Source organism: Musca autumnalis, unplaced genomic scaffold (assembly GCF_047663935.1).
Source record: "Musca autumnalis isolate F117 unplaced genomic scaffold, ASM4766393v1 scaffold_1, whole genome shotgun sequence".
NCBI lineage: Eukaryota > Metazoa > Arthropoda > Insecta > Diptera > Muscidae > Musca > Musca autumnalis.
Window position 1 is genome coordinate 213,127,046 of NW_027411644.1, and position 12,482 is coordinate 213,139,527.

The 12,482-nt window shown below is 36.3% G+C and overlaps 1 protein-coding gene across 10 annotated transcripts in view; it reads right to left on the bottom strand.

The window, feature by feature from the left end:
- Window positions 1-12,482, bottom strand: part of LOC141389047 (uncharacterized) — a 50,948-nt gene that overhangs the window by 31,436 nt on the left and 7,030 nt on the right. For 7 of the 10 annotated variants that reach the window (XM_073960063.1, XM_073960054.1, XM_073960060.1 and 4 more), the window contains exons 2-3: window positions 8,829-9,376; window positions 8,540-8,698 (exon numbers count right to left, since the gene is read on the bottom strand). In XM_073960063.1, coding sequence (XP_073816164.1) covers window positions 8,540-8,698; window positions 8,829-9,182 — 513 coding nt within the window. In that variant the 5' untranslated portion in view covers window positions 9,183-9,376. The remainder of the gene's footprint in view (window positions 1-8,539; window positions 8,699-8,828; window positions 9,377-12,482) is intronic. The other 3 variants (XM_073960062.1, XM_073960061.1, XM_073960059.1) reach the window with 1 other exon arrangement.

Genomic DNA, 12,482 nt, shown 5'->3' on the forward strand with positions numbered 1-12,482 from the left:
CTGACATAAGAATATCATCCAATGTGGTTATTAAATGATCAAACACAAAATGTCCACCAGGTGACATTCTTTTTTATGGGATATTTAGGATCGTAAGGATAAAAAGTATATGAACTGCACAGATGTACATCAGTCTAAATACACAAATGTACTGCTCCAAGTGTATAGTTAATATATGTTTATGAAACAATAATACTGTTTTTTCCAAATTGATTAAAAAATAATAAAAAATTTGTAAAATCACAATTTGAAGCATTATTTTAGTAGAATTTTTATTAGGTTATCAGGCAGGTACGCATTTTTGGCGGTCAACAATTTCTAGAGGATAATTTTAAAATTGTTGTCAGCTTTTACTGTTAACGCATAGCTTATTTACCCTAAAACTATCAATAAATTATTTTTTAATCAGAAAATAAATTGGCCGGTTATATAAAATATACTCTTTATCTTTGTGCGATGTTTTGAATTTGTAGGTTGAATTGCAACAAGCTAAGACAATGAATCATACTAGTTTAAAGGAAAATCTTTTGGTGGTTATTTGGGTCCTCCCGAAAATCAAAGTTTAATAAACGCGGATGTTTTTAAAGAATTTTCGGAGTAACCCAAATGATAAAAAGACTTTTTCAAGCCTTTTGGAGAGTGGAGAGGTTACTAAACGTTCCTCATATATTGGAGTTTTCTAATAAAGACAACGTCGTATAATAATTTTAAAACAATTGTCTAAATAATAATAACTACGAGTTTAGGTTTGCTAAGTCTGCTTCTTTTTACACCCTCAGCATTTATTCTAACGAGGGTATATACACTTTCATACGGGCAAAATGTGCCTCATCGAAATAATGGTTTTAGACCCCAAGTATGTTTGGACGAAATGTGTTTCAGACAATTTGAAGTCGATTGAGCAATGTCCGTCGTCTGTCTGGCTGGCTGGAGCGCACGATAACTCTCGAAGGGATAAACCGATTCAAATTTTGGCTTTCGTAATATTTTACCCAAACTTAGTTTAAGTTCGAAGATGGGCTATATCGGTCCACTCCTTCCGGTACCTCCCCCAGAACAGTTCGAAAATTTGTGCGCACGATAACTCTTGAAGGGTGTAACCGATTTGGTCCATACTTTGCCCATCGTGAAACGTGTACCAGACTTAAATAAGGTTTCAATATGGACTCAATCGGTCCACTCCTTCGGGTACCTCCCACACAAAATTTCGGAAAAGTTCAGTTTAGGGCCGTCTCTCGAATCGCTTTGATTTTTGTTTTAGCAACTTGTATTCACAGCCCTCCATACGACGGTACAAGTTTCGTCAGGGGCAAGTCCATACTTTCTGAGAAAAAATCCTGAAAGTTGCAAAAACCCCTATGACACCGTGTGTAGCGGTTGGAGCGCAAGATAACTCTCCAACGGATCTGCCGATTCGGTCCAAAATTTGGCCTTAGTAAGATAAGCCATATCAGTCCACACCTTCAGGTACCTCCCCCACAAAAGCTCAAAAATGTTCGGAAAAATTGTTCGTACGGTAATTCTTGAAGGGAGTGGCCGAATTGGTCTATACTTTACACATCCTAATATATCTACCAGATATAGATCAGCTTCAAATATGGACTATATTTGTGCACTCCATCCGGTACCTCCCACACAAAATTTCGGATAAGTTCACTTTAAGACCTGATATCGAATCACTTTGATTTTTGTTGAAGCAACTTGCATTCGCTGCCTCAATTACGATGGTAAAAGTTTTATTAGGGGCAAGTCCATACTTCTTGAGCAAACAGCCAGAAGCAAACAGCCTTTTAATATCTCATCCGCAAAACTTTTGGTCTTCAATTCTAATCAACATTTTTTATCGGTTCAAACGCCCAAAATTTTTAAAACGCCCTAAATACATACGTATTTTGGGAAAAAAGTGTTTCAATATACACAGGCTGAGGGTATATCTCTGTCGGCAAAGGCTGAGGGTATACCTCTGTCGGCAAAGCCGACTGATACTTTTTTACTTGTTTTATAACAATTGTCTAAATAACAACTACGTATTTAGGTTTGCTGAGTCTGCTTCTTTTTTATACAGTTTTTTGATTAGTTTTATCGTTCAACGATAGCAACATGTAGGCATTTTTGTTATTCTTTCTTCTTTTAATGCATCCTCAAAGAGAAATGACAATCAAAGATTACGACGAAGACATTTCCGCGAAACAAGTGGAAATGAAACGAACATTTTAAAATCGTTACAAAATAGTTTGAAAAATAAATCAATTTGGCGTCAGACTTTATAGTTAGTTTTCAATTTTCGATTTTAATAAAAACCTCAATCTGGACCTGTTAACTAACGACGCAGCCAAAAAGGCTAATAATCGTGATTTTAGGCCACTTTAGTGGTTTCTTCATATTGTAACAGCTAATCTTGTGCTTACATAGTTGGCCCTCCACAGGACATTCGTCCTATAAGCCGAACTAAGAAAAGATCTTCATTCCTCTCTATTTGTTACTTTATTTCTCCAATTTAGAATACCGTGTTTTTCAATCATGTCTTCCACCTTGGTCTTCCAATTCTGCGTGAATTTATACGGCTATCAGCTTCGTTTTATCGCCGTTTACTTGGCAGCAGATTCTCCTTCAACCTTCTTAAAGGTGTCAGTTACTTCCTTTACTAATCGACGCATGATATAAATAACGCCAACATAAACAAGTAACATGTGGATATATTGTGCCATTTCTTTTGACGTTTGCATCTCGAATAACCTTTTCAAGATAATTTTTTTTTTTTTGTGAGAAAACTTATAATTGTATAAAAGATTATATTTTTGAGACTTTTTAATCAGTTTTTAAAAAATAATTTTTTTCTCTAAAACGTATAGTTGGATGGAAATATACGAGGGCAGTTCGGAAACTTCTTAGCCTAGCACAAAAAGCGCGGTATGAACAGAAAAAAGTTAAGTGTTTTGGAAACTTCCATCTCTGTTATGAACACATGTTAAATTTTGTTTCGATCTGGCAACTCCTTCATATAGAAACAGGTGTTCAAAAAAGACGCATCCGCAATTTTTTTACAATGGAAAAATTAGAAATGCGTGCTGTCATTAAATATTTACATTAAAAAGGTTTATCGGGACAATAAATTCATAATGATATGGTGAATGTGTTAGGTGAAAGGGCTCCTTGACTATCTGCAAAAGGGTTAAACAATAAATTCAGAGTACTATTGCAACCTTTTGGATCAATTAAATGTACAAATTCGAGAAAAACGTCCTGGCTTACAACACAAAAAAATAATTTTTCATCAAGACAACGCACCAGCGCACAAGTGTGTTTTAACAATGGCTAAAATCAACGAATTAAAGTACGAGTTGCTTGACCACCCACCTTATTCTCCTGATTTAGCTCCCAGTGACTTTTACTTGTTCCCAAATCCAAAAGAAATCCTTGCTGGCAAGCGTTTTACCTCAAATGAAGATGCAATTACAGTTGTAAACCTCTATTTTGAAGATCTTGAGGAAAACTATTTTAGTCAAGGGATAGAATTGCTAGAAAAGCGTAGGACTAAGTGTATTGAAGTTTCAGGAGATTATATTGAAAAATAAAAATATTTTTGAAAAACTAACTATTCTCTTTCATTGATAGGCTAAGAAGTTTCCGAACCGCCCTCGTAGGTGTATTCTTACATGCCAATCCCTTGGTTTTTGATTGAGAAAATACTCTTACTACATTCCTAACAAATCCCAGTCTTTAGATGAATGTAACATTTATGATCAAATTTGTATCGTATACATATTTAAATTTTCCCTCAAAAGTCGAAAATTACAAAAAAGTAGATTTTTTATTGCTTGCGTTTTAGGCCAATTGCGTGTAAATGCATTGGTCAAATGAAGCTTTATAAGCATGAAATGACAGATAACATATAATACTATAACAAAATGCAAAAAAAAAAAAACACAAAAAAATAAAAAAACGGAGTTTTACGTCAATTTTGCATCCATTTTTTGTGGAGCTTATATTACCAGTGACTTTATGAGGCTTAATAAGGGGTTATTTATATTTTTCGTTGTTTTTATACCCTCCACCATACACGTATTATTCGAGGACTCAACCAGAGCAAGCCGTGTAATAAAATAGTGATGGTGACGCTTGACTTATCAAAAGTCTTTGCTGTTTGAGGACATCGATTTTTAGTGAAGAAGTTTCGTGACCACTGAGAGCTTGAAATATCAAATTACAGCTAGTTCGGTTAAAAATTGTAGCTAAAATCCTTAAAATACCGAAAATCGGGAGGTAGCGTTATATGGGGCTATACCAATACATGGACCTATGTTGACGATTTTTATTGGGGAAATTTCGTGACCATTGAGAACTTCAAATGTCAAATTATAGCTAGTTCGGTTAAAAAAATATAGCTAAAATCCTCAAAATACCGAAAATCGGGATGTACCGTTCTATGGGGGCTATTCCAAACCACTGAGAACCTCAAATGTCAAATTACAGCTGGTTTGGTTAAAAATTTTAGCTAAAATCCTCAAATACCGAAAAACGGGAAATGTCGTTCTATAGGGCCTATTCCAAAGCATGGACCTATGTTAACGATTTTTGGCGGAGAAGTTTCGTGACCACTGAGAACCTCAAATGTCAAATAACAGCTAGTTCGGTTAAAAATTGTAGCAAAAATCCTCAAAATACCGAAAATCGGGAGGTAACGTTATATGGGGGCTATACGTCAACATGGACCTACATATGTTCACGATTTTTGGTAGAGATGTTTTGTGACCACTGTGACCACCTTAAACATTAAATTACTGGTAGTTTGGTCAACAAATGTTATAACCAACAAATGCTTTATATGTATATAGTTATAACCCCTAAAAATATCGAAAATCGACAGGTACCGTTATATGGGGGATACACCAATACATGGACCTATGTTGACGATTCTTAGTGGAGATGTTTGTGTGATCACTGAGAACCTTAAATTTTAAATTATAGCTAGCTTGGTTAAAAATTGTAGTCAAAATACCGAAAGTCTGGAGTTACCGTTATATGTGGCTATACCAAAACTTGGACCTATATTGACAATTCTTGGTGTAGAACTTTCGTGGCCACTGAGAACCTAAATAACAGCTAGTCCGTTTAAAAATGTTAGCTAAAATCCTGAAAATACCGAAAAGCGTGAGGTACCGTTCTATGGGGGGCTAAATCAAAACATGGACCAAGTTTGACGATTTTTGGTGGAGAAGTTTTTTGACAATAGAGAACCTCAAAAGTCAAATTACAGCTATTTCGGTTAAAAACTGTAGTTAAAACCCTCAAAACACCGTAAATAGGAAGTTACCCTTATATGGGAGCTATAGCAAAACATGGACCTATGTTGACGATTTTAGTGAAAACAGTTTCGTAACTACTGAGAACTTCAAATGTCAAATTACAGCTAGTTCGGTTCAAAAGTGTAGCTAAAATTCTCAAAATACCGAAAATCTGGAGGTACCGTTATATAGAAACTATACCAAAACATGTTTTTTTGGTCACTAGGAACACTAAATGTCAAATTATAGCTAATTCGATCAGAAAATGTGACTAAAAACGTCAAAATATCTGAAATCGGGCGGTACTATTATATGCGGCAATACCAAAACGTGGACCTACATATATAGCTCATCATCGAACTTGACCAGCCTGCAAACAAAAGACGCATGTTCCTAAAATTTCAGCGTCTTATTAGTCCAGTCAAAATAGACATTGAAAAAGCAAAAATTCCCATAAAGCTGAATTTTAGTGGAGAGCTAGGGTTTGCCATTAGAAGTAATGTCCTAAAAGTCCTCATCGATCCCCTGTGTGCAAAAAAAGTTATTCGAGGTCAAAGGTCAATTTTTAAGGGTTTCTTAGGTTTTCGATTTTTTTTTTTTGAAAACGGTTGGTCTTATCGAAAAGTTTCCAGAGTAAATATTGTAGACAGATAAAATATATACAAGTTTGATTATTATAATTTTTTTTTCTAGAAGAAACCATTCTTGAGATATAGCGGTTATAAAAAAACACACCACTTATAAGGGGAATATGCACATATTCAGGCGAACCGGGGTATCCGAGTCTGTTCCCCCAAAAAGTATATGTTCCCCTGAAGAGCGCATTTCAAACTACATTTAAGAAAAAAATGCAACAAAATCGGAGAGTGTTTAGTAGAGTTATACCATGTTAGAGTCATTTTATGCAAAATTGGCCCATTTCAGCCACATAAGTAATCCAAAGCCCAACGAGAACGACACCAACGAAAACTCTCCGATTTTTTGCATTTTTGTCCGAAGGTAGGGTTTGGTGCGCTGATTACGGAAATGTATAATTTTCATGGGCGGCAGATCCGGTTCGCCGGTTATTTAACCTGAAAGGCCAGATTTAAAAACCGGGTTAGACCCGGTTCTACTGAACCGATTACGGCAAAGTGGATGTCGTTTGAAAGCTTATGGAAATACCTAATACATGGTTTAGTTATTTTAACCGGTTCGCCTCATAATGTATTTACGCGGCTTATTCTTACTTTGCTATCGCTATAGCGATAGTTTTTGATATATATATATCAAAAACTATAAGTCCTTTTTAAAAATCGTAAAGGTCATTATTGTAGACAATTGGTAAATCTACGATTTTCGCTAAATCTTACCGTTTTCTTGAAAAATCAAAAAAACTGAAAAAGGCCTCCAAAAATGACCTTTGACCCCGAATATCTTTTTTTGCACACATGGGATTGATGAGGACTATTAGGACATTGATTCTAAAGTTAAACCCTAGCTCTCCACCAAAATTTAGCTTTGTGGGAATTTTTGCTATTTCCCCCTTATGATAACAACATACGGACGGACATGAGTAGATTGGCTCAGAATATTAGCCTGAAAGTCGCAAATGTTTATTTCAATGCGTTACAAACAGAAAAACAAGCTTAATATATATATATACAGTGGTGGCCAATACATTTGCAACAAAATTTCACGTTTTAGGAACTTTTATTTAAACTATTTTTATGAAAGTAAAATTAAGTATTTTTTGCAATTGTGTCAAATATAAGAATATACAACAAAAACCAGTACTAAAGTATCAGTCGGCTTTGCCGACAGAGATATACCCTCAGCCTGTATATATTGAAACAATTTTTGCCCAAAAAACGTATGTATTTAGGGGCTTTTAAAAAATTTTGGAATTTGAACCGACAAAAATGTTCATTAGGATTAGAGATCAAAAGTTTTGCGGGGGAGATACTAAAAGGAATGGATCTACATTGACCATTATGGAAGTGGATCTCCAGCCACTACATATGGTACCATAGGGGGTTTTTACACACTTCGGTATGTTTGCTCAAGAAGTATGGACTTGTCCCTGAAAAAACGTTTACCATCGTAATTGAGGCAGCGAATGCAAGTTGCTTCAACAAAAATCAAAGTGATTCGATAGCAGGTCTTAAAGTGAACTTATCCGAAATTTTGCGTGGGAGGTACCGGATAGAGTGGACAAATAAAGTTCATATTTGAACTTGATCTATATCTAGTAGATATATTAGGATGTGTAAAGTATGGACCAATTCGGCCACTCCCTTCAAGAGTTACCGAATGAACAAATTTTCCAAACATTTTCGAACTTTTGTGGAGGAGGTACCGGAAGGAGTGGACCAATATAACCCATCTTCGAACTTAAACTAACTTTGGACAAAATACTACGAAAGCCAAATTTGGGACCGAATCGGTTGATCCGTTCGAAAGTTATCGTGCGCTCCAGCCAGCCAGACAGACGGACATGGCTAAAACCAGAGTTTCGGAGTCGAGCCATTTTTAGTTCGACTCCGACTATAGAGTCGACTTTTTTCTCGACTCCAGACTCCGGAGTCGACACCGAGGTAATTTTCAATACCATTCAAAAAGATTAAATATATACAAGCTCAAATCAAATATCCTCTGCCTCATCCTGGAACTGAGTATAATATAGTTTTTGTCAACATGTTTACGTAGTTTTATTTTATTATAATATAAATAACCGAGTATGTAGGAAAAAATTTTCCACTGAGTCGGAGTCGAGTTATTTTTTTCGACTCAGATTCTGACTGCAACAAAATTGCTCGATTGCGACTCCGAATCCCTGACTAAAACAACTCCAAATTGTCTAAAATGGATTTCGTACAAACATACTTGGGATCTAAAACCATTATTTCGATGAGGCACATTTTGCCCGTATGAAAGTGTATATTCCCTCGTTAAATGCTGAGGGTATAAACATACATAAGTACTGGGCATTGCCATGTTAAAACCGGTCAGGACCATTCCTTGGTATCTTTCATCCCCTACGTCACCTCTATTATATATGTACATATTAATATTAACATACAAATAATTTATACATATTTAATTTATACGATTGACGAAAATAAAGCAACAAAATCGACATTTCTAATATGTATGTATATTCTATTTGGATTGCAGAATAATTACTGTTACCCACAAACTAATTTGTTGTCCTTCCTTGAAAAAAACCTCTCCACAACTTCAAAAAAAAAGAATCCATCACTTATTAAACTTACCTGAAAATTGATTGTTGCTGTAACGGCTCTCATGGACTCGGCATAATTTCTTAAAATAGTTTCGTTGTGTAAACTGGTTTGGCGCCAGTCATACAGGCTCTCAACTTTCTGGACACAAAGTTCGCAAATGTTTTTGGGTAAGAAATCTTCTTTGGCGATCTAAAAAATACGATATGGGATGGAATGTTGCATTGTACCACCATTGAGGTCAAAAGAAATAAACCAATGTATGTATGCAACTAAACGACGATACATTGGGTGCAGGGGAAAGAGGTGGTTGAATACTTACATTTACCGGCATTAGCAAACGTAATTTATAAATGAGATTTCCTTGTTCGGCTTCCTTTTCGAACAGGTGAATTTTGGAGGGTCCATTACGTAGCGAACATAGTCGGCATAATTCGCCAAAGGTAGCAAAGTTCAGATTAGCATCGTAATCGTGTGCGTTGATGTTGATAATTTGTTGTTGCTGTGTTTGTTGTGGGTGCTGTTGATGAACTGATTGCTGTTGTTGTTGATGATGCTGCTGCTGCTGTTGTTGCTGTGTCGTCTGATGCTGCTGATGTGTATGATGTTGCTGTTGTTGATGCTGCTGCTGTTGTTGTTGTGTTTGTTGTTGCTGTTGATTACCGTTATTCAACATAACTATTCGTTTTATTTTTGTCTACTAATGTCCATCATTGAGTATTTGTTTAGGCATATAAAACTTAATGAAAACAATAGTTTAACTATTTTAAATCACAGTTCCGTTCAATGGCTCTTTTTCTCTCTTCTTTTTTTTAGAAATACGAAGTCAACTGCATTTTAATTTATTGTGGGTGTTACACTTTTTACAGCCTAATTTAGCATAATGGCATAATGAAAGAATGATTAAAATAACTACATATGTATTTGTAGGTACCTAAGTAAAATTAATATAATAATATAATCATATAATTATCTCCCTAATCAATAAATTTAAATTAAAGAATAATGTAATAATTAATTTACCCCAATCTTAATGTTTGATTAAAAACCTATAATATCTTCATCTTTACTGTATATTGGTGCTCACTGTATCAAAAACCTACTCATTTTAAAAGTGAGCTGCATGCAACAACATCAAATTGTGTTATTGCTTGCAATCCACTATCTAGCAGTTCGTTAACATTGGAGTTCTTTTTTGCAATTAAGCAAAAGTAGTTCTCCCCACAACATATTGCCAGCACGTTTTCTCAAATAACACTGGGAGGGGTAGCCATTTCATTAGAGCGGGACAAAACATAAACATGCATTCAGTACTGTAGAGGAATGAGAGCGAAATTTTAGTTTACCTCATGCACAGAGAACATAATTCGTACAGTATGGAGTTACCAGATATTACCAAATTAGAAATATTTTAAACTGTGACATTGTAGTGGCAAATCGGTTTCATTTCCTAATGGGAAATGTCATGTTGCCTTCTGAAATGTCATGGTACCTTCTAAACTTTATTTGTAAGGACGTTAAAAGTACTGAGTTTATTCTTTGGTTAGTAACCCGCAAAAACCCACTACCATGAAAAATAAAAGACGGATTATTAACCCCGCAAAAATTTAAAGCAGAGACGGCCTGCTTTGCAAAGACAGTATAGTCTCCTCAAGCTTACACCATCACCTTAAAATTATTGTAGGCGAATTTAATGATAGGATTGCACAGTCGAAGATCCAGATCAAACCCCAGGAGATGGTATTGTGTGTATTTCGTCGGCCAAGAAGAGGTAAAGACAGCAGTAAACGGACTGAAGAAGAAGATAGAATAATCACAATCCAGCCTCGGTGACGACATTAGGAATGAAAACCTGGACACGATTTGGAACATGCCTGAACCCTCACAACTTGCCCAGAGAGAGTTATAGTTATGCAAATACAAACTAACCCTCATTGGTTTCTGGCCAGCCAAGATCTAGTGGAGTTGGGATTCTCCTGGCCAAAAATGCTATGGAAGCCCTTGTTGATTGGAAACCCCATACGGATCGCATAATATCAGCAAGATTCCGTACACGTGTTAGATACCTTGCCGTTGTACAATGTTATGCCCCAACTGAGAACACTGAAGATTCCAACAAGAGTGCTTTTTATAGCCAGCTCATAAATGTTTTAGATTCGGCTCACAGAGTAGATGTAAAAATCATAATGAGCGATTCCAACGCTCAGGTAGGATCGAACCTTGAATGTGTAATGGGCAACTATGGCTTAGGAACAGTGAACGATAATGGCACACTTTTAACAGAAACCTGTGCCACCACACTCCTGTGATAGGTGCAGAAAGAGGAGTAGATGTAGGTAGGTACCATCATCTTCTGATAGGAACACTGAGGTTTAAGACAATAAAATCAGAAATGGCAAAAAAACGCAGATCATGGTATGAAGTTGCCAAACTACAGGAGGAAACCGTGTGCAACAGATAGTTGAGGGACTTCGCAAAGTATGCCGAATCACAAACCATTCATGTTCTAACATAGGTGATTACTGGGAAAAGGCTAAGACCACAATTTTAGAATCAGCCGCTGCATCAATATCCAACAAAACTAAAGAAATGTACCAAACGATAAAGAAGGTACGAGAAAAAAGACAACATTAAACAGTAAATTTCAACTCTACACTCTAAACGTTTCCTGTTGAATTTCACAATGATAATGAAAGGCAACAAGATGCGACACAAAAAAATTACGCAAAATGTGCTTGAAATTTACACATTTTGAGTTGCGATTTAGACACAATTTATTGTAATTTGACGCACTTTTCTTTGTAAATGTATCCAAAGGTACCCAAATAATTTCTGAATGTGTTTGGTCCATATTTACAGTTGTCAGTTTGATGGAAAGAAGGGGTAGGAATATGGCAACCCTTTGCCTTTCAACACCCTCTCTCACCGACAATCTGACAATTGCCGCAAGGAAAATTGCCTAATGTAAATATGGACTTTATACTTACTTACTTTACTTAGGCCGTCATCAGACCATCTGCTTTTTCACATGTATGACATCAGCTGTTCTGTATATTAGTATACCCAAAGTGACAACGTACATGTGAAAAAAAACAGATGTTCTGATGGCCGTCTTACTTAGCTGGCCCATTACAGAACATTTGTTCCATATACCGAACTAAGAAAAGAAGTCCAATTCTCTCTGTTTCGTGCTTCGCTTTTTGGAATACCGCGCCTTGTGAACTCTTCATCCACTTATTTGCGCCATCATTCTTTGGCCTGCCAATTCGATGCTCGAATTTATACGCCTTTTTAGCGGGTTCACCATCGCTCATTCTTATTATATGGCCTAGTCAACGCAATCGCTGCATCTCGATACGTTTAACTATATTCATGTCGTTGTATAGCAGATACAGCTCGTGGTTCATACGACGTCGATATTCACCGTCAACGCAGATCGGTCCGTAGATCTTTCGAAGAATTTTTCTCTCTGCTTGCGCAAGCACCCAGGCTTCAGAACCATACATCAGCACGGGTAGTATCAGTGTTTTGTTAAGAGTTATTTTTGTTTGACGAGTTGTGGCTTTGTTTTTAAAGTGCTTACTTAAGCCAAAGTAGCATCTGTTGGCCAATACAATTCTTCTTTTTATTTCACAACTGATGTCGTTTGTTGTGTTTACGGCGGTGCCGAGGTATACGAAGTCTTTTACTACCTCAAAATTATGGGAACCAACTTCAACAGTTGGTCCGATTTCAATGGACGCATTGCGCGTCGACACAATCAGCTTGGTCTTCTCACTGTTTACCGCCAGACCCACTTTAGCAGATTCTCATTCGACCTTCATAAATGTATCGGTTACTTCTTTTACTGATCGTCCCATGATGTCTATATCATCAGCATAAGCAAGTAACATGTGGCTATCTTGTAGCGATAGGGAGAAGACTTATGCCCCTATAGTTGGAGCATAAAGTCTTATCTCCTTTCTTATGGACGGGG